Consider the following 22,916-nt stretch of genomic DNA (forward strand, 5'->3'; position numbering starts at 1 on the left):
CCTTCCCCCACACATCCTCCCCTCACAACCCTCCCCACACACACAACCCCCCCCATCTCTCCCTCCCCCAGACACACAACCCTTCCCCCACACACACACGACCCTTCCCCACACACAAACCCTCCCCCCTCACAACCCTCCCCCACACACATCTCTCCCCCCACACACATCTCCCCCCACACATACCTCTCCCCAACACAACCCTTCCCCCACACAACCCTCCCCCACACACACAACCCTTCCCCCACACAAACCCTCCCCCCCTCACCCCCCCAGAAACAAACCTCCTCCTCAGAACCCCCCTCCCACCCCCAGGTGACGTAGCAGGCCACCTGCACACCCTACCATGCCTATATCCCAACCTGCTCACCGTCTCTTCCTCCCTCCCTCCCTCCTCTCTCTCCCCCGAGGTTTTCCTCTTATCGCAATACGTATTTTTAGCGTTCAGAATGTCGAAAGCCATGAAATACATTCATTCATTACAGGCGTTCGTGAGTTATTATGTATGAAACTGTAAAGTGAGAAGGTACACAAAAATTACCTGTGATAATTGTCTTCTTTACGACTATCTCTTCTGTACACTGTATATTCTTTTTATATATATATAAACAAGTGTTGTTTTAAGTAAATATCAGCAAACTGGAAAAAATGCCCTCGGTACCTTTAATAACTAAACAGAAGGGGGCGGAGTTTGTGGTGGGCATTGGGTGGAGCCTTCTACACTGCCCCCGCCCCCCACTAAATACCCCTTACCCCCCTTTCCCCCTGAGTGCCATGGGTAATATGGGTGAGGCGAGGGCGGCGGAGCATCTAGGTGCGTGTGAAGTGCCGTGAAGTGCAGTGAGGTGTTCGCGCTCGCCCAGAGAAGTGCCTCACTGAAGTGGGGCAGAGTCGAGGTGAACCGCGTCTGCCTTGGTGGTAGTGTTGGTGCTGGCGACAGTGGAGGTTCGGCCCTGGTCCTCTGCATTCAGCAAATCGGCCCTGTTTTACGTCAAAAGTTGAGCCTCTTCTTCAGCAAGAGTCGGCCCTTATCTTCAGCAAGAGACGACCCTGTTCTTCAGTAAGAGTTGGCCTTCTTTTTCAACAAGAGCCTGTCCTGTACTTCAGCAAGAGCCAGCCCTCTTCTTCAGCAAGACTCAGGCCTGCTCTTGTATTCATTTAAGGTAGTTTTGCCTGACTTGCGGTGGTGGTGTTTGTAGTGAATAGTGGTGGAGGGAATTTCAGTGTGTTTGTGGTAATTTGAACAGTGACTGTCGACCCTGTTCCGTGATCACCCAACGCCCGTGCTCTCCTGTGTTCGCCTGACGTCCCTGTGTGTCCATCTTGAAGTCCCCTACTGCCCTCACAAGGTAGGGTAGGTTGATCTTACGCTGCCGGTTCACATACTTTAAATAACAACCAATTTGGGTCACTTAAATGAACAACAGGTCTCCCAGTACTACAGGTCTCCTAGTACGACAGGTCTTCTCGTACGACAGGTCAACTAACACAAGACACTTCTAACACTAGGAAATTACTAGTACAGATTTTCTAACGCTAGCAATCTACTAGCACAGGTGGTTTCTTGACTAACGCTATAAATCTACTAGAACAGAAATCTACGAGTAATAGGTGGCTATTAGCTTTGAATGTCCACTGGAGCTAGTACTTGGGGGGTGCTAGCATCTTCCTAGCAACTACCAGCATTAGAAGCCTCTTTCATAAAATGACTTTCAAGGTTCTATATAAAATAACTTCCAAAGACAATAAAAACTTTACTACATAAGTTACTCATAAAATTACTTACAAAATCGCCCATTACAATACTAAAAAAAAAATCCTACAAGTTGATTGAAAAACTTGACGACAAAAGTTAAAACCCTATTGGCTTAAAAATTATTTTTTTAAATAAATTAAACAATGACTCGTAGAAGTTATAGAATGACTTAGGGTGAGTTTTGCAAGTGACTTAACTGGCGAACTGACCTTAATGGCTACATTATGAACTGACTTTTCCTGTCAATCCTGAAGTGCATTTAATTAGAAGACATTAAGGAATTTAGCTGTTACCTGACTCTTTAGTTGACTACTGAACTGATTTGACGCAACTATGAACTGATTAACAGGTAAACTGACCAACAGGTGAACTGACCCAACAGGTGAACTGACTAACAAGTAAACTGACCAACAGGTGAACTGACCCAACAAGTGAACTGACTAACAAGTAAACTGACCAACAGGTGAACTGACCAACAGGTGAAGTGACCAACAGGTGAACTGACCCAACAGGTGAACTGACCCAACAGGTGAACTGACTAACAAGTAAACTGACCAACAGGTGAACTGACCAACAGGTGAAGTGGCCAACAGGTGAACTGACCCAACAGGTGAACTGACTAACAAGTAAACTGACCAACAGGTGAACTGACCAACAGGTGAAGTGACCAACAGGTGAACTGACCCAACAGGTGAACTGACTAACAAGCAAACTGACCAACAGGTGAACTGACCAGGTTGGAAAGATAAATTGTTGCTGACTCAGACCACTACTGACCCTACTGACATACCCCTCCCCAACGCAAGATGATCCTTAGCTGTACTGTAGGTGTGTCTCTTTGTGTTTCTCCTGGATTGTCTGTTGAGTTTTTTCGTCTGTCTGTCTGTCTGTCTGTCTGTCTGTCTCCATTCTTCTGTCGGAGTATTTATAAGACTTGTCAATTATAATTGTCTGACAGTGTGTGTGTGTGTGTGTGTGTGTGTGTGTGTGTGTGTGTGTGTGTGTGTGTGTGTGTGAGAGCTAATTTCTTAGATGGTTATAATAATAATAATAATAATAATAATAATAATAATAATAATAATAATAATCATATTATTATTATTATTATTATTATTATTATTATTATTATTAATCCCGATTTTTTCGTAAATGCCACAAACTCATTTTTATTGACTCAAAACAAAAGGAAACAATAAATTACAATATACTTCTTTTCTCAAGTACACTCGCGCCTCTCGTCTCCTCCCCATCCACTCCCCTCTCCCATTCCCGCGTTTTATTTACAAACATCTTATATTTACGATGCCTATTGGTAATCCGTATGCCTAGGTCATTGATACATTATTTACAAACATCTTATTTTCAAGATGATTATTGGCGAAGCACTATACCAATCTCACCGATGCATTATTTACTAGATTTCCACGATCACCATTGGTTAAGCACGAATCTACATCAACGCATTATCTACCCAACTGATGCTTTTGCGATCGCTATTGGTCATGAACAAACCTATGTCATCAAAGAATACACCAATGAGGTTCCGATTTTCGAAACAACAATGATGCCATGATAACATTAGCACACTTATAAGCTTATGCCGTGATCTGAGTGTGTTAGTGTGTACTGCTGTGATCTGAGTGTGTTAGTGTGTCCTGCTGTGATTTGAGTGCGTTAGTTGACGAGGTAACGTGTTTGTCTGAGAGATCCTACCCATTGATGTGAAATATGTACCCTGAGAGACAGACAGACAGACAGATTTTCGCTTATATCCTCTCCTGACGAGCTATACATATGTACAATACCTCCGTTAAAAATCCATACGTTTAATGATATACAGAGTGACAACTGGGTGTGTGTGTGCTAATGAGTAGGTTGGTAGTTGTTGTTGTGGTATGTAATGAGGCGTAGTTAACACACATTATGACAAGGCCCTTATCATTTGTTGTGTGTGTGTGTGTGTACAGCGCCACCAACACCACCACAACGTAAACACGATGCAGACACTGACAGATGTGAGGCTTGTTTACATATGATGCTCCAACTCGATGTGACTGGTGAGCGGGGCCCCTTACCGTCAGAATGGTGAGCGGCCCTTACCGTCTGAATGGTGCGCGGGGGGCCCCTTACCATCTGAATGGTGAGCGGGGGCTCCTTACCGTCTGAATGGTGAGCGGGGCCCCTTACTGTCTGAATGGTGAGCGGCCCTTACCGTCTGAATGGTGAGCGGGGGCCACTTACCATCTGAATGGTGAGCGGGGGCTCCTTACCGTCTGAATGGTGAGCGGGGGCCCCTTACTGTCTGAATGGTGAACGGGGGCCCCTTACTGTCTGAATGGTGAGCGGGGGCCCCTTTCCGTCTTATTTATCGCTTTGTTCTTGTTGTCCCTCGGCATCTTACAGCCTTGAAGTCTTATATTTTCCCTTGCAGTCTTGCTGCCTACCAACGTCTCCTAACTATCCCTTTATTTCCTGACTCAGTTCGTTATTCCTGCTGCCTCCCGACTCCCCTCATCATAGTGTACGCACGGTAAACATACATAAAGATTATCTCACTTCGAGGATTGTTTTATAAAGACAGACAAGACCGATACATAGAATGATTAACACAGACAGGTTAGATGAGTAGAAATGTTGGGTAGTTACAAGGATAGATCGACATACTGTGGGATCATCCTCAATCCTGACTTGGATAAACAGTTGGCTATTAATTACTATTTGTGACAATTATATTCAGATGCGCCTCGGACTGGTGATGTGGTACTGTGTGGTGGGTGTGATGGGCCGCGCCAGGGAACCCCCACCGCCACCACAACACACGACCCCACAAGATGTACTACTGCCTCAAGACACGTTACCACACGACACTCTGCCGAAGTACACGCCCTTACTATACGACACCCAGCCACAAGACGGGTCACAACACAGCTCCGGCACCCAGGAGGAGGTGATACATGCTGAGGTAAGTAAACACTTGACGACTAATGTAATTATTAATCTAGAATACAGAGACCTTAGTTGGTGAAGAGCAGTAATGTATTATATCAACTACACTTTATATTGAGTTTTCTAACTTTTCTTTAGTTTGTAATGAATATTTTTATGTTTGTTTAATTTTCGTCTCAAGTTCGCCAATATTTTCTCGAGCTTCAAATTTGTGTAGCTACAAGACTTAGGTGTTCTTTAACTTTCGTCTTGGGCTCGTCGTGTTTACACCTCCTGCATTAATTATCTTCCAGTGTATTCAATGTTTCGCTACTTGTCTTTCATAAAAACCATCACCGTTTTCTTGGTGTTTACGCATAGAGAACTTTTACACTAAGGCAATCATGTTGTTCGAGACTAACACACCATGACGCATATTTAAATACATTATAATCATTTCAGTTTTTTCTCTGTCTGAGAAATGAAATTTTATGATATATAATTTTGATAAATTCTAAAGGTTTCGATTCTTTTTAAGAGTCCTTAAAAAGGATGTTAATCCTTATGATAATTATTTCCTTCTTCAGGAACTGCTGGAGAAGTATGGCTACTTGGATTGTGTGCCCCCTGGCAGTGAAGACAACGTGCGCCTGCACCGTCTTCTACTGTATCGGCGTCAACAGTCACCCAACACCCCACAATACGATCCTCTGGATTTCAGACTGGTGGCGCCACACACAAGAAACTTACCTCAACAAACGGAATACCACACCAGTGGTGACCACAGTATGGAGAGAATGCACAGGTGGGAGACACTGCCACAGGAGGACCTACAGATTCCCTCAGTGCGCCAAGACTTGCTGTCTCCTCTCTGGAGCTCCCGAACAAGTGCCTCCCAAAAGGAATTGAAGGGGGAAGAGGGCCCCTCAGTAGCCGTATGGGACCCCGATACCAACCAACTCCACTATCTCTCCGTCTGCTCTGACGCACAGATACAACAAGCAGTACATAAATTTCAGGTAAATAATGCTAAAGTTACAATACCTTAGACCAACAAAGCTAAATTTTAAATTTGGCAAAGGCAAGTCGCGGAGTATAATACTGTTCATTATAACAGCGATCCTCTATAGTTTACTGCAATTTTATAACCATGAAATTGATGAGTGGCTTTATTATGTCACCCTAATAATCAACTGTTATAATGTGAGGGCCGGGCGGTAGGACCCGTGAGTCAGGGCTTGGGAAAACAAGTATTGGGAGTGGCGGTCACGATAATTCAGTAGGTTTTGATTGGTGACTTCATTCATTGTGTACAACTAAGCCTTAATTCGACAAGTTTTTATTTGTACTGTATGTGTTAGCGAGTGGTTAAATACGTGACTTTGTGTGCACAAACATGTGTGCTGAGTGCACACACAGTCACTACATATTATCATCAGCTGGTACTTGAGCCCTCACCACTGTCTTTCAAGGCACTGTACCACGTGGGTGCTGGGGGCACGCTGGACCACGACACGATGGAGCTCCTCTCCAGCCCTCGCTGTGGGAACCCCGACACACTCATGGATGAGCCCAACAGCTTGACAGAAGAGCCAAGCCCAGTACTAAATCATCCGCGGTTTGCCAGGCATCAGAGTCGACCACGCCGAAGTACCGACCCGGAAATTTATAAACAGAAAACGACCGTGGAACCAACACAAAATACCGATCACAACGACGTAATCCAGCTCACTTTCCCTGATTCCAGTGATTCTAGAGGTCCTAATGTGCCATCTAAAGCTGGGAGAATCTCAGCAGGCACAGAAAAAAGCTCAAAGGAGACTATGTCAGACCAGGAACGGATGAGAGCAGTGGCAGAGGAGCTGAGGGAAGCGACTAGATCCCGCCATCCTCCAGTAGAGCAACATGTGGAGGGAGAGCCTCACCCCTCGGTACGTAAACAATATAATTAATAGTAATGATAATCGCATAACATTAAACACACTAACAGTAGTAGTACTAAGTGTTGTCGCAGTAGCATTAAGAATAACAAGTTAGACACCACTAACAGCAGCCACGACCATCCTAAGGCACTACAGTACTCTTAACGAGAAGTAGATTAATGTCCCAGTTTAAACTCACAACCACAGAATATTGTCCTGAATTTTTTTTTTTCGTGAGACGTGTGTTTAATGTGCAGTTTACATATCAACAAACACCTGACGAGCACACAATATATTTTTTCTCTCTAGTCTAAGTCAATGTCAGCGCGTTCAGTGATGATTTTTCTTAATTCGTCGAAATGCTGAAGACACAACGACAGTGACTTAAGAAGAAGGGAAAATACTGTGTGCACGTCATGAGGTTCCAGGTTTATAAACTGCAAAACACACTTCCGAGGACAAAAGCATGGCTCAAAACAATTTATAAAAGTTGCCACACTCCAGACAATACCAAGAATCTTAGTGGGAGCAATAGCATGACGCCTCACACGAACAGCAGTTATATAGCAGAAGGCGCCCTATAGTAACATAGTCTTGGTGTGTCACCCACAGGAAGCCTTGAGACGACGGCGGAGGTGGGTGGAGGACCTGATGGACAGAATACACTCCGGGGAGGAGGACGTCCGTTTTGCTGCCCTTACACAAACCTTGACCAACACAACTGGCCAAGCGCAGGGTCACACACGAGGCAAGAGATCCATCAATTCTCACTTAGGAAAACCATTTAATATGGTAAGGCTTGTCGGATGATTGACATCTTTGCCTTCTTCTTTCCTTTCCCCCCTTTTCTCACTTTTAGTTATTCCAGCATTGACGCACGAACAATTGTCAAAATTCTTTTCTCTTTTTTATTCTTATTTCCACTATTTATTTGGCGAACTCTCGCATATTTCGTGACTTCAAATCACTAATAAACCTGATACATAAACTGATATCTTGATTATTACTGTTGCGATCATCAAGTGTCAAATCCCCACAAAAAAATCAACCAAGTTCGTACTTCACATAACTGCTGAACCACACGTACCATATATAGACTAATCAACACCAATGGCTGAGTTTAACATCTTATTATAAAGGGCAAACATTAGTTAAGATAGTCACTCTCAACCGGCTTCCTCGCGGGTGTAACACAATCAACTCGACAGATTCTGAAGAAAAAACAAAACGGAAATATTTCTTCTTATTCCTTTGCAACAGAAGTAAAATATATTGAGCGAGTAATATGAGGCCTTGCAGAGTGGTAAAGTCATTTTACTACAGGGACTTGGTATGTGGTTACGTCACAGCGCAGGATGATTTTTATAGTAGTTTACGCGTATGTTAAGGTTTTGTCAACAGCCTGTAATTCTGTGGCGGCCAATACCCAAATTTCACTGACTCAGCCCTAGGTTACCACACCAAATTTGGTTCTAATTCGTGAGGAAGAGTGAGACACAAGTAAATTAATAGAATCATAGAAAATAAAATAGAGAGATTTATGATTAAGAAAGAGATTAAATACAGTGAAACAGATAAGACAGGATGATATATATTTAGTCTATATGTGATTAACTCTACATTCCCCCAGGTAGTCCAACACCCATTTAAGCCCGGAACAATATCTGACTTGTGTAAAGGTCTCTTTACCTCCCAAATAACTGTATCCCAACCTGTCGCACCTACAGGACCTCATTACCTGGCGCCTGGTAACGTCTGGGTATAGCTCTCAGCTGGGGGTAGGAGCTCAGAGGGCATCGCTGGCGCTCGCCTTTAAGATGTGGTCGGAGGTCATCCCACCAGTCTTCCTCGAGGACAAGATCTCCTCCAGTGAGGCCGTTAACATCAGCATTGGCTTCGGCAAAAGTAAGTCGATGTTTTCTACTATAAAAAGACCGAGAGTGAATGAAACCGAAGGGGAGTATGTTGGCTCGAGTATGAACGCGAGATATTGTGTGAATACGAAAATATTTAACGACGTGTTTTAAGTTCAGTTTCTTGAGTGAATGTGTCAGGTCGTGTGTGAGAACGTGTAATAAGTCTGGTTTTCATACAGCGATCGTTATATTCCATGAAAACTTTGGTATATCTGGCCCCCTGTATACCTTGTACATGTATGACGTTATTCAGAGAAACGCAGTTGCCTTGCCTGACGTCCTTGCGTGCTTCTGGGCGGAGGGGGATGTGGCCTTCCTACGACCTCTGTGTATACGGTCGCTGACGAAGGAAGGTTGGTAATGAGTGATGGATCAGCGTGCGGACGAGGCTGCACTAATATGACCCAGTAAAGAAACCTTCAACTTTGATATTTGTGTTTGTGCATTGTCACACACCTTTGCTTGTTACGGTTCAACAGATACTTTCTCATATTTCTTTACTACGGGAAAAATGTAATACGAAGACTTAAAAGGATTAACTCCATAAAATTAGTATCCAATGTTGTGTTCGGGAAAGGTTTATGGCTATGATTAAATGTTGACACATGGCATCGAGGCTCTTATGTGCAGATATACATGTATACACATTGCCCTTTATCGCTGGTCTGGTGGATATGTAAATATGAAGTCAAAACCAGGACGCCAGGTTAGCAGGGTCATGATGAGTGGGACTTCCTGCACTGCACAACCTTGCTCAGTTAAAATCGCTGACCGGTGAAAGCCATTTGTGTTTATCTCTGCCACCACGCTAGGGTTTATGATAAGACATGAAGCACTCAAATGCCTCTTGCTTGAAATATAGGTAAACAGAGTTCAAGCTTTTATTAAACTCACTTTATAACTCATCGCTGTTTATAAAGAATTTATTTTCATCTACAAGGAAGAGACGTAATAAAATCGGAGAAGACTAACGAGGGTTAAGGTGTTGTCGAGATAACGGCGTCACCACCAGCTTGTGTTATCAACCACTAAGTATTGCTTCTAAGGCGGCTTGGCTACCATTTAAATTATGCCCAAGCGACAAGATTACAACCCATTTGGTTTATCCAAGTGCAATGCATCATCCTGACTGTAATAGGATGCAGACCACCTTACACAAATTGCGCATTGCTGCCGCTCAGAAATTACGAGCTGGAACTTGATACACTATGCTTATTTAGCTCTGGGTGACTTGTAATTGTCATCTTAAATTGCATGCTTGTCAGTGTACGAGAGAAAGGAGACAAGAGGAGGTGGTGGGAAGCAGAGGACTGGGTACATAGACTCTTACCGTCAACTGTCAGTTATCTGGACGTTTTAAGTGCCATTTTCTAATTTATCGTGCACCACTGGCCAACCAGCCCCCGTCGCTTCTCCCCGCCACTACTTGCCCATCCTCCACTCGGAAAACTTGACATTTTATAACAAAAGATAGGAATCGATAACCAAGAATATATCGAACCTAACTATAATATAAGATATAACTACATAGTCTATTCATTTTAATATGGATCGCGATTGATATTAAAGTACCTTGCCGCACTTATTCAACCACAAGTTATATATATATATATATATATATATATATATATATATATATATATATATATATATATATATATATATATATATATATATATATATATATTATATATATATATATAATATATTGTCCCGCAGCATCCATTCTTCTCTCTGTCCTGGTTGACAGCAATTTAGCCAGAGCTAAGAGATATTACTGAAGCAAGAAAAATGAACTGGGTGCCCACAAGGTTAGATGAATCAGCTGACAGTCATTTGTCGACTTGTCGTCCTCCCTCACGCCTTGTGAACCACCTCAGCGTCCAGCAGCACGTGCCGCAGTTGTCGTACTTCCTTATACGTCGCTTCCAGTGTACTTGTTTTAGTTTTCCCTCCTACAACCTATACAACGTGATCAGTTTCCTTGACGTAGTCGTTTGTTCTTTCTGTCGTGCACAGCTGCTAGCCGATCCACATCTTTTATTGTTGTCACTTGGGTTCACACCGCTGTCAGCCGGCCGGCCTTTTTCATGGTTGTCGCGTCTCCTGACTGAACATCGCAGCCAGCTGACCAACCCCTTCTGTTGTTTTCCGTGGTTATGCGACACTCAGCTGATCTGCCTTTTTACTAATGTCGTTCTTCTTGATTATATACACCGCTGCCAGACCACCCACATCATTTACTGTTGTACAGACGCAGTCACGCAGCCACGATTAACCTACACCCCAAGTCGTTTATTTCTTATCCCCTTTACATCCAGACAAATAATCATGCACCAAAAAGTCCCAGACACAACCCTCGTCGGCGTAAAAAAATAAGCACAACTATAACACTCAATTTCAAAAACAGGAGTTGCTCATTTGACCTTTTATTCATAAAGTGCCAGGATGGTTGCAATTCACCTCCAGTTGATGCTCTCCTCCTCTCTCCTTACCCACCACCAGAAACGTGAGCATATTTCTCTTCGTTCTTTGTCATTCATTCACCCATTTTTACTGCTGTAAATTTTATTCCACCATGTTTCTCCACTTCCACAACACGAGGCCCAAATTTAGTTTACCCCCGTCGTTCACGTCACAATCACCCATCAGCACCATCAGCACATGCTCCCCCTCCCTGAAAATCACTAGGTGTCTGTCATGGTTTTGGGTGAGTCGGTGGTATAAGAGTGGATTATATTATATAAAGATAATAATATGTCGTATTTCTTATTTCTTACCGTAGAGTTCGATACCTTCACACTGATTACTTACAGGAGATTATGGTTATACTTTGTCATTACCAATCAGTCATTAACTTTAGTAATAATAAGATAGGATCACAGATACGGGCAGATAATTGCACTTACATTTATTTGTCAAGCTTCCATACAATGATTTACAATTTGCATGGATATATGATTCACTCACGTTCACTCTGTAATAAAGTTAATCTTCTAAAACAGGGAATTTCCAACTTGGGGACACATGTGATTACTCTACTGTGGGTATGACTTAACAGAGCCTTAATTCTTCAAGTGATGCATTTACTGCCAGCCTGGATTGCTTTTGTTACAACCAGGCTTCATCACAAGAACTTCTTTCCACGGCCATAACAACAAAAAGTACTCTTGGGTTACCACACATAGTCTCGCGTCACTGACAGTCACTATAGACGGTTGTCGCGGCAACGAGAACTGGTAAGCGTGACTTGAATTAACCATTAGGTGCAATAGACCAGCCTGGATTGCTTTTGTCGCAACCAGGCTTCCACACGTGATATTTCCACGGGGATAACAGCCTAGGTTAACACACTTAGTCTCGTGTCGACGACTGTTCACAGGACGGAGTGGCGGTGGACTCTGTGTGGTGTGGTGTCCCGCCCCCTTTCAGGAGGGAGAGGATGGAGACGACGTCTTAACTAACCCATGGCTCAGGGGATACTACTTAAAATGAGGTTTTTGGGTGTGAAGCGATGAACAGTACAACACTGTTCCACTGCCCACCCCCCTAAAGGCTGGCTAACATACACTAATTGAAAAATACATGTCCCAGTTATGCCTCGCCGGGCGTCTTATCTCTGGTAAAATAAACTTTGGAGTTGGTTGCGTGGGTAAGCCTAATGCAACCCATGACAGTGTCCATCCTTTTCCTAACGTGTACTTCACCTTTCCCTCCATCTTATTTTTTTTATCTTACCTTCTCCTTCTTACTGTCCACTTCCGACTTATACTCGTTTTAGCAATATTCTACTTCCCGTTCTCTCAGTAAGCCCATGAGCACACCTTGTTCAGCTCCCTGGCCCCTCCATTGATTTCGCTTTCACATCTTTCTGTCGTCATTATTTTCTTCATCCTATTTCTGTCGTTTCTAATTTGTCCATTTCTTTGCATCCAGAATCTAGGCTTCTTACCCGTAAATAATGTAGGCTTAACGATTCCCGTTACAATACTCAGGGTTCAGTTAAAGATTAGATACCTGCTTATTTAACCTGGTAATTAAACACCCTAATGCTATACTTGATAATGTTAGGTCAGGTTAGGTTACGTTACGTTACGTTAGCGTTATGTTTGGTTACGTTACCTTACGTTAAGTTACGTTTAGGTAGGTTTTGGTAAGTCATCACGTGAAATAAGCTGGGGTGCCTAAGCTTCAGGTGATCAGCTATCAGTCCATCTATATTCCTTGAGTATTAAGTTTACTTCCTTCTGCTAACATGTAATTCACTCCCAGTATAAAGTCCCAAGACAGCATTCACCTATTTCGAATAAACTCCATGCATTTTCAATTCTCTCTCTCTCTCTCTCTCTCCCTAAGTATGTCCAAGTGTTATTAGCATAAAATAAACCGACATAATGTTGACATAGATGGCGCGTAAAACAAAAAGGTCAGAAGAAATACGATGCAAAAAATATATTAAAGAAGAGAGAGAGAGAGAGAGAGAGAGAGAGAGAGAGAGAGAGAGAGAGAGAGAGAGGAAGATAGATAAGAAAAAGAATTAGAATAGATTGAGTTAATAGAGTTTATTGAAGCAAGCATGAAGAAAAATATATAAAAAAGACTAATAAAGACAGAGAAAGGACGAAGAAATGGAACACGAGAGATGACGGCTGCTAGCGGAATGGGTCGCCCGCCATGATGGATGATAGGGAGGGAGGGAGAGGGCGGCCAACACCAAGTGATAAATTAGTCCCTTCTGAACGTCACGTAGCTGCCTTATCAATCACTATCCCATTAGGTCCACTTTCCCATCAGGTCCACTTTCCCACCAGGTCCACTTTCCCATCAGGTTACTATCGCATTAGTCCCACTTTCCCATCAGGTTACTATCCCATCAGGTACTATCCCATCAGGCAACCATCCCATTAGGTTACTATCCCATCAGGCAACCATCCGATTAGGTTACTATCCCATCGGGTTACTATCCCATCAGGTCCACTTTTCCATCAGGTTACTATCCCATCAGGTCCACTTTCCCATCTGGTTACCATCCCATCAGGTTACTATCCCATTAGGTTACTATCCCCCCAGATCATTAGCCCACCTAAATAGATTAAGAAAAGGAGGAAGGGAGGGAGGGAGGGGTAAGATTTCTCTCCGTAAACACCCTCAGACAGTCGATAATTGGTGATAACACCTCTCCTTCCCTCTTCTTATCTTCTCCCCTTCCTCGCTCTCAAAATACACACTACACCAGTTCAACAGCTATTCAAAAAATATAATAGTTTTGAAGGAATCGGCCTATATTAGAAGAAAACTTGCATTGTCGAGTCTCTTCGCTGTTTACCGGTCTTGTGGATCAGCAGCTTCCTCAGTAGTACTAATGACATGATGCCAATTTCTTCTCCAGGGATGCTGAGGTATATATCTTTTCTCCGATGTTCCAATGATGTTGCTGCTCAGTGTTGACGTTCGAATAACAACTCTGGTTGAGCCAGATAAGGAGACAAACACTAGTATTACGCCGAGAGTTTTGAAGTCTGGTGGGTGACCTAAAGTCGTAAACGACCGCCAGACAACAAAACCAACGCGTTCAATCGATTGGTTAAATGTGGAGACAATTTTAATAACTTACTAATCTTCGTCAACTGTCAGCTACTTGAAACATAAGCATTTTTTTTCATAACCAAGCTTTGTATCTCAAAATTTCTACTTGTTCACAACTGATTTTAAAACTGTCACTATCCCTTCAGCGGCGAGAAGACAAACAACATGAACCACGAGCTAAAATTCATAAATAAGAGTAGAACATTGATGACCCATTTGGGATGTTACGAATATTTTTTATGGGTATATGAGGAAGATGGAACCTCTCTCTCTCTCTCTCTACCCAAGCACTAACACCACCTCCCCCCCCCCCTTTACAGGGAGTCACCTGGGTTGCGTGACGGAGTTCGACGGACTGGGAGGAGAGCTGGGCCACACCCTGAGGCCAAAACAAGACACCCAAATCCACATGGACGACGACGAACACTTCACCCTCGACTCTGACCTCGGAACCAATCTCATCAAGGTGACCCAGCTTCCCCTTACTACTTACTGTTATAATAATAATAATAATAATAATAATAATAATAATAATAATAATAATAATAATAATAATAATAATAATAATAATAAGACAATAATAAGAATAAACTACATTAAAATGAGTGTGTGTGTGTGTGTGTGTGTCAATCACTCAACGCTGTAGCTACAAGACCATGAAACCTAAAGACCTGAAACTATGCATGTATGCTAAGGGGACCCTAGGGGTGTGCAACTCGGTGTTAACTTTTAGATTTGGCTCAAAGAAAAAATGTAGGGGCGGGGGATAAAGTACAGGGAGTCATATGCAGGAGTGCAGTCAACACCCCATACTGGCCCCTCGGGGTACGAGTACGACCCTCACCTAAAAGTGTAATCGAGTCACGGACATAGGCTATGAACTACCCCTCAAAAACATACCCGGCAACAGGATATAATAAATACAATAATACGATAATAATATGCTAATCCTACGGTCTCTCTCTCTCTCTCTCTCTCTCTCTCTCTCTCTCTCTCTCTCTCTCTCTCTGCACCAGGTGGCTGTACACGAGATCGGGCACGTGCTGGGGCTGGAGCATGTGGTGAGAAACTACTCCATCATGTATCCCGTGTACGAAAAAGTCCTTCCCAATCGAGGTCTCGAGCTGGGCTGGGAGGACCGCAAGTTGGTGCAACAGGTTCACGGCGCCTGCATGGGGGCCTTTGACACCGCCTTCGACCTGCTCAGGTGGCGTCCAGATGGCTCCCTCACCTATAACACCTTCTTCTTCAGGAAGGACCACTACTGGATGTATGAGAACAGGTGGGTGGTGTGTAGGAAGATGTGGTGGTGAATGGATGGCTGGATGGATGGCTGGATGGATGGACGGACGAATGGACGGGCGTACAATGTCAATACCATACAGTACATGACATACACTAACCATTATACCTCATACACCTCCCTCCCAATCAATATATATATATATATATATATATATATATATATATATATATATATATATATATATATATATATATATATATATATATAAACTTATGATATACGAAACACATAAATACATAATGAACAAGAACAACAAACATATAACACACACACATTAATACACATTAACAAAATAGATGCAGACGCCTAATGCTGGTGCCGGAAGTATCTAATAACACCAACATGAGCAAACATAACACCCGTATGCACGCACAAGACGCATTCTCACGCTGCCCACTTCCTTGCGATTATATAAACACAGCATACACATATACACAGGGCATTAACTGATAAAAATATAAACAGTCAAATACAGAATATATATAAACCCAATATACATATATACAACACAACATTAGCCCAAGGGATACAACTTAAGGCACCAAGAGCTACTAAGACCATCCCCCATGCGCTCCTCTCAGTCCCAGACCTCCATAAAATATCATGGTGTGAAGGTGTGGAACAACTTAACCCCACCCATCCGAGCAAAGACTATGCTCTTTTCCTTTAAATCATCTCTTAAAAAATATCTATTGTCTATGTATTAATATTTTTTGTAATACCTACTATATTCACAGTACCTGCTTTTATTGTACCATCAAAACCGTTTTATCGGAAATTATCATGTAAATAGATAAGAAATTACCATTGAAATAAATATATTTGCCAATTAGACATAATCCTGACAGCTCTGTCCTCTTGCTCAACCTTAATACTGTACAACCCATGTTGTACTGCTTCCCCATTATATTTATATGTTTCAATTCCACTGTAATTTATATATATACTTATAATACAAATAAAAAATGAAAAATAATAAATAAATAAAATAAATAAATATTGAAGTGATAACCGTGGTAACATAATGAGATGTTCTTTTTACCACCATGCTATTGTACTATTCCAGATGATACTAAATGTTACATAACACTTCCTCAAGATAAATGTATATAGTATATATCAGGTGCCTACAGGAGAGCTCAGGTTCTCAACTGGCTCAGCCATGTTAATATTGTTATTATTATCCACTTTGTATCTGTGCTTTTCTGGCTAAATAAACTGTTTCAATTCAATTCAATTCAATTCAAAGGTGCTGCTGCTACTGCTGCTGCTGTCAGTGCTACCACCATTATTACTACTGCAAATACTATTATTTCTACTGTTATTTCTACTACTCCTACTACCATGGGTATCGATTGTCATTCATCAGTGGGAGGAATATATTTCCTTCCCCATTATAGTAGACGTTCATGGTTATTGTTAAACAGTGAGTTTTGGTGAGTGGTGAAGCTTTCTAACTTTAGCCTCCCTCTGGGCTGTAAACTTCCTGTTATTCATTCACTTTCGTAGTTTCCTAATTTTTGTAGGGGAAAAGTATAAGAATTCTGTAACATAAAATGAAAACTATTAACTATTTATGTGCGTAAGCCATCGACCGATTCCAATATTCCTGAGTTCAAAGGTTTTTCCCGCTCAAAAATATAGTTGTACACAAACAAGAACAAGAGCATGGACCGTGTGACGGTGTATGATGAGCCATCCTTGCTTTTCAATCACTTTTATTTCGTCTTAAACACACAATGCCCTATGTATTGGTGCACAAAGTAACAAAAGCTGTGATCAAAGTACAATAAAATCAGAGAAAAACAGGCGAAAATCGGAATTTATACAGTACTCTACTGTGTCAGGACTCGGGAGCGGATTTTAATAGTGGCCTTGGCATCTCGTTCTACGCTCGACACTTCAACAATGTTCTTCATATTTAGATTATGATTGTAAAAAAAAATCTAAATTTTTTTTAAGTGCACAGGAGTTCTCACATGAAAACAGCAGCAAATGGAGGTGAACAACAATGTTACCCCCTTTCCTAAGACCGATGCCTCTGATTATATTACTACTTCTACAATAATAACAACAACTATACTACAGGTACAACCGCACAAGGTTTGGGGACCCACTGTACATCCAGCCAGAGTGGCAGGGCCTTCCCGACAACCTGGACGGCTACGCCCATGTCTGGACACGCACTAAGGATGTCCACCTCTTCTTCATAGGTAGGTGACAGTCCGTGTGAGGGGTCGCGATATACCTGTTAAGTGACAAAGAGCGATATTATAAAAAAAACAAATATTGCATTATAATACTGTAAGCTTATCAGGACCAGCTATGTAACATGGATGAATAATAATGGTGATGGGAGTAATAATAGCAGTAATAACGGTAATACAAATACTGTAGTAGGAGCAGAAGTAGTAAGAAAGGGAGGTCCTGGTACCCCAGCTTGTTTACTCTTCCTGCAAACCTCATTTACCAGTTTACCACCGTTCCCACACACACACACACACATACATCACCTCCTGGGGAAGCAAGAAAGCAATGGTCATGGGGTTCCAATAGCAAATAATTTAATACAAGTGTGTAATGAATCATGGGCAAAAAATTAACGGAAATTACTGAAAACTGATTGATAAAAGGATAACAAACAACCAGAGGACGACCACTCCCGCGGTTAGATATACAAAGGGACTCTGGTTACACACTCGCACCCTGAACACACATACGCGTGTAAGTTTGCTTTGAAAATAATATTATAAATACTCGTCTCAGTTTAACAATATTATGATCATATTTAACATTAGGAAGCAATACAAGTGTAGTGCTAACTAAGTAGTTGATGCATACGTCCTAGCAGGCGCTGCAACTGTTGTGTCGGCCGTATTTCTTTCTGACATGACGGGCCAAACGTATTTGTGGTGGGTTTAGTTCGCGCTGGCTTTAACTCTTTCGTGATACACATACACAGCTGCACCTTAAGGTGCTTGGACATACTCATTATAAGGGTATTCACGTGGCCAACCTCCGAAAAACGTAAAAATAAATGCCATGCTCTCGCTTTGGACTGCAAATCCCGACAATTGGTTGTGACAGGCAGGAAAAACAAGTGTCGAGATCACTTACCCTCACGGCCTGAACGTAGCAGTTTTTGTTGCCTCACTACTTAGTGCCAGCTTTCCCCTTGTCCTCCCCTTCTGGGAATTTGTAGAGGGACAAGTGAGACAACAGCTTTATTTGCCATAGCGTTATATTTTAGTCTCCTCAAAACTTTACGCCTGAAATTGACATATGTTTTAAAAACAATTTATATTTTCCATTACAACTTAATTATTTATTATATACTTACTTTTTCATAATTCGTCCTGATTTGCGAAGATAGGGAGTTTTTGCATGCATTTTCGACGAAGGCTGCTGCTGGTCGGATCAGGCAAGAGATGTGTACAAAAGGAGGCTCCGGGACGATGCTCCCCCTCCCCTCCAGGGGCGTCATTTCAGATTTTGCTGGGGGGCGGGGGGGGACACCATTACATGCAAAGAGTAGGGGTCAAAATCCTGCTACCGTGGTGCCGCCGGGTGTGCTGTGCAACACGTTTTATATTTTCAATTTACATCTGCCCAGTGTGGACCGCGTGGCTGTTAGCAATATGACTTACTTCCTTGCTGCTATTCAGTGTATAAATGACAGGCAATAGGAACGATGAAAATAGATGAATATTTATCATTTTGTTTAATTATGCATAGTAAAAATACCATTAAGATGTTCTCAACAAATCCAAATTCGTCTTTATGAAAAATGAATATAATAAAAATTTTCCTTGGAGAGCAAGACAGCCCTTGGGAAGGGTAAGCCAGGTCTTGGGGGGGGGGGTCAAGCCAGGTTTTTTGGGGGGCGAGTGCCCCCCTCCCCCTAATGACGCCCTTTCTCCCCACCTCCCATGAGGAAAACCCCTTCCTGAGTTGGCCATCTACAAACTACAGCTTAGGGCGCAGCTACACTCTCATAAACCCAGACCCCCACTCACAAGCTTGACAAGAGACGTGACCGACCGCCCAAGCGGCTAACGAGCCGATCAGTGGCGAAGAGGATAAAAGTAAATGTCAGATCTTCTTCCACTTATGGTAAAAGAAGCAAGGTGATTTTTTACTTTCGGACAACACGGGAATCTGAGGAATTTTATCTTTGCAATCAATAGAGTAGACAATTCTTAGATATTTTGCTTCTGTGACTTTTCCCTCGCAAATGACCAAACCTAACCTCCTTACCCCCTCACCCCCGGTCGTTTGCGAAGGAACGTTGTAGAAGAAAGGTGTCTTAGAATTGTTGAAGCTATTGATAGCAAAGATAAAAATTCCTAAGATTCCAGTGTTGTCCGAAAGTAAGATAATACCTGTGTTGTCCGAAAGAAAAATAATGCCCGTGTTGTCCTAAGTAAAATAATTTGTGTTTTGTTGGTTTTGACCTTGATTTCCGTCGGAAATTGCCTGGTTTTTTTAGTTATTGGGGGTTTTGGGTGGGGCGTTTTCCGACAAAAATTATGGCCAAGCGAATACAAAATACACAAAAAAACACTAGAAAAAACAGGCATATAAACCTAACCTAACATGACCTAACCTAACTTTCACCATGTCATGGAATCACTTATTTCTTACCTTATTGGCCTGGTTCTAGTACGTCGTTGGATTCTGAGATTAGTACAGGTTGCTGACGCTGATTGGTCTTGCCAATATTTACACTCCTTATTACATTTAGGACACTTTACTGAGGTCGGGAGAACACCAGAAGATCCCAAAAAATTAATAGCTTGTTCGTTTTTTTGTTTTTCAAAAAAACGTGCAGTGGGAGGTCGGGTAGGCGATAATGGCAGAAGATTAATGGAAGAAAATAGAGAAAGATTTGGGATGCGCTATCTCCGTTATTATACGTTTGCAACGGTAGTGTAAGAGAATAAAATTATCATAAAATTAGACGTCTTTTCGAAAATGATAATAGATTTGGGGAAGAAAAGTTGTGTGCACTAATGCAAAAATACCAGTAAAAATAATGCCCGTGTTGTCTAAGAGTAAAATAATGCCAGCAAGAAGTGGTACTGAATCAGGCTCGTCTTCCTTAATTTCTCAAAGCCCGAGAAATTTTCATACGATATTTCAGCTAGATCTCCGCACGTGTTGTGAACAGCATATACTTTTTTACTTTTATTTTTATCCTCTTCGCCACTGATCGGCTTGTTAGCCGCTTGGGCGATCGGTCACGTCTCTTTTCCTTTATATTCTTCACCAAAAGGTCGGCTCGCTAGCCGCCCGGGCGATCGGTCACGTCTCTGTCACGCACTGTTGGCAAATACTGGGCATGCACCGGCTCCTGAATGTACCTGAACCCGCTCCAGTGTTGGTCAAGTCTTCTCAATCTAGGATATGATTCTTCATGATATAGTATAATCCTTAGATCAAATCCCATGTTTTCTTCTGTTTTCTCAAGCAATCTTTAAAATTCAATGGTAATGCAGTAATGTGGACCAGGGTTAACCGACAACTTTAGAAAGTCTATAAAAGATAATTCCTTACCTCAATAATACCCCAAAACAGGTGGAAGAACTGCAATTTAGTTCGGTCCTAGCTATTTTTATACATAAATAGATGCTCAACCTTCCTGTGACACCATAATGTATAACTGTTTACATGAGCTTAACTTTTCATGGATAGTGACACTTATACTTTTATCTTCACCACTGATCGGCTCGTTAGCCGCTTGGGCGATTGATCACGTCGCTGTTACGCACTGTTGGCAAGTACTGGGCATGCACCGACTCCTGAATGTACCTGAACCTGCTCCAGTGTTGGTCAAGTCTTGTAGATTATTCCAAGAGCTCACAACTCTCATTCCGAAAAAGTTTGCCCTCACAGTTTTCTGCACCTGCGGCTTCTTCAATCTTGAGCTGTGACCCCTTGTGGGGAGAGCGTCCACCAGCTCCAAGTAAGGACACTCGACTGAGTAGTGCCCCTTGAGATGCTAATACACCTCAATTAGGTCGCCCCTTGCCCGTCTGTAGTATAAGCTAGGCAAGTTCAGGCGCTCCAATCTCTCAGGGTAGCTCAGGTGCTGAAGTGCAGGCACCAGTCTGGTGGCCCTCCTTTGAACATTTTCAACCAACTGACAGTCCCTAGCATATCTCGGGGACCAGTAGGGGTGACAATACTCCAGATGGGGAAGCACTTCACTCTTGAAGATCATTACGAGGGACGGACCGTCTGGATATCCGAACGACCTTCTTATAAGACCCAATAATTTATTTGCCTGTTTACCTTCTTCTCGCAATGGCCCGAGAACTTCAGCTCATTGTCAACATACACACCTAGGTCCTTTTCACATTAAGTCTCAAATAGTGCAGTTTCTTCATCCCGTTGGACATATGATACGCCTCCATACCGTTGGTATGCCCCAGATGCATGCACTTACACTTCGTGACATCGAATCTCAGCACCCATTTCTTCAATCATTCTTGGAGCCCACAGAGGTCCTTCTGCAGCTCTTCACAGTCCGCTTGGTTCTTGATTTCCCAAAATACCTTGGCGTCATCGGCAAACATTTGTATGGAGGAGTGAACAACATCAGGCATGTCATTTATGAAACAAGCAAACAACAGTGGGCCCAATACACTGCCCTGTGGTACCCTGCTTGTGACATGAACGGATGATGATTTTGTGCCATTAATCACCACACACTGCTTGCAGTTATGTAGAAAGTCTTCTACCCACGCTAGGACATTTCCCCGAATTCCATACCCTTCCAGTTTGATTTTCAACCTTTTGTGGGGTACACTGTCGAAAGCCTTGGCAAAATCTGGGTATATATTGTTGATATTACCACCCCGTTCCAGAATATGGGTCCAAACATCTGGGTATATATTGTTGATATTACCACCCCGTTCCAGAATATGGGTCCAAATATCCAATACCTTGAGTAATTGTGTTAAGCAGGAGTGCCCCGGCATAAAATCGTGTTGGCAATCCTTTACAAGGTTGTTTCGTAGTAGATGTTCCATCGCGGCATCTCTGATAATACTCTCAGGTACTTTACATATTATGCTGGTCAGGCTCACCGGTCTATAGTTGTTTGTGGAGTGACTATCGCCCTTCTTGAAGATAGGACTCACATAAGCCACTTTCCATTCACTGGGGACCTTTCGTTCACCCAGGTATTTACAAAACAGGATCTTCAGGGGCTCGGCAAGCTCGTTGCTCAACTCTTTTAGCACTCTAGGATGCACCATGTCAGGGCCGGGACTCTTATGGACCTTTAGCTTTGACAGTTTATTTCTAATACCCTCTTCTGTGAACACAATGTGGGTCAGTGCTGTGTCGAACCATCTGTCCTCAAATGCAGGAAGGTTAATCGCATCCTCTCTTGTGAACACCGAGGAAAATAAGCTGTTCAATGCCACAGCTTTATCCTGGTCAGAATCTGCGTAACTACCATCTTCAAGCCTCAGGTCTGATACTCCTACTCGCGTTTT

General features: G+C 42.5%; 1 protein-coding gene across 1 annotated transcript in view; it reads left to right on the forward strand.

The window, feature by feature from the left end:
• LOC121878398 overlaps positions 1-22,916 on the forward strand; it is a 40,827-nt gene that overhangs the window by 12,240 nt on the left and 5,671 nt on the right. The window contains exons 2-9 of the mRNA XM_042384610.1: positions 4,494-4,718; positions 5,269-5,700; positions 6,154-6,612; positions 7,216-7,395; positions 8,331-8,508; positions 14,426-14,571; positions 15,122-15,387; positions 17,500-17,624. Coding sequence (XP_042240544.1) covers positions 4,494-4,718; positions 5,269-5,700; positions 6,154-6,612; positions 7,216-7,395; positions 8,331-8,508; positions 14,426-14,571; positions 15,122-15,387; positions 17,500-17,624 — 2,011 coding nt within the window. The remainder of the gene's footprint in view (positions 1-4,493; positions 4,719-5,268; positions 5,701-6,153; positions 6,613-7,215; positions 7,396-8,330; positions 8,509-14,425; positions 14,572-15,121; positions 15,388-17,499; positions 17,625-22,916) is intronic.

This window comes from Homarus americanus, unplaced genomic scaffold, assembly GCF_018991925.1.
Source record: "Homarus americanus isolate GMGI-L3 unplaced genomic scaffold, GMGI_Hamer_2.0 scaffold41027, whole genome shotgun sequence".
Lineage (NCBI taxonomy): Eukaryota > Metazoa > Arthropoda > Malacostraca > Decapoda > Nephropidae > Homarus > Homarus americanus.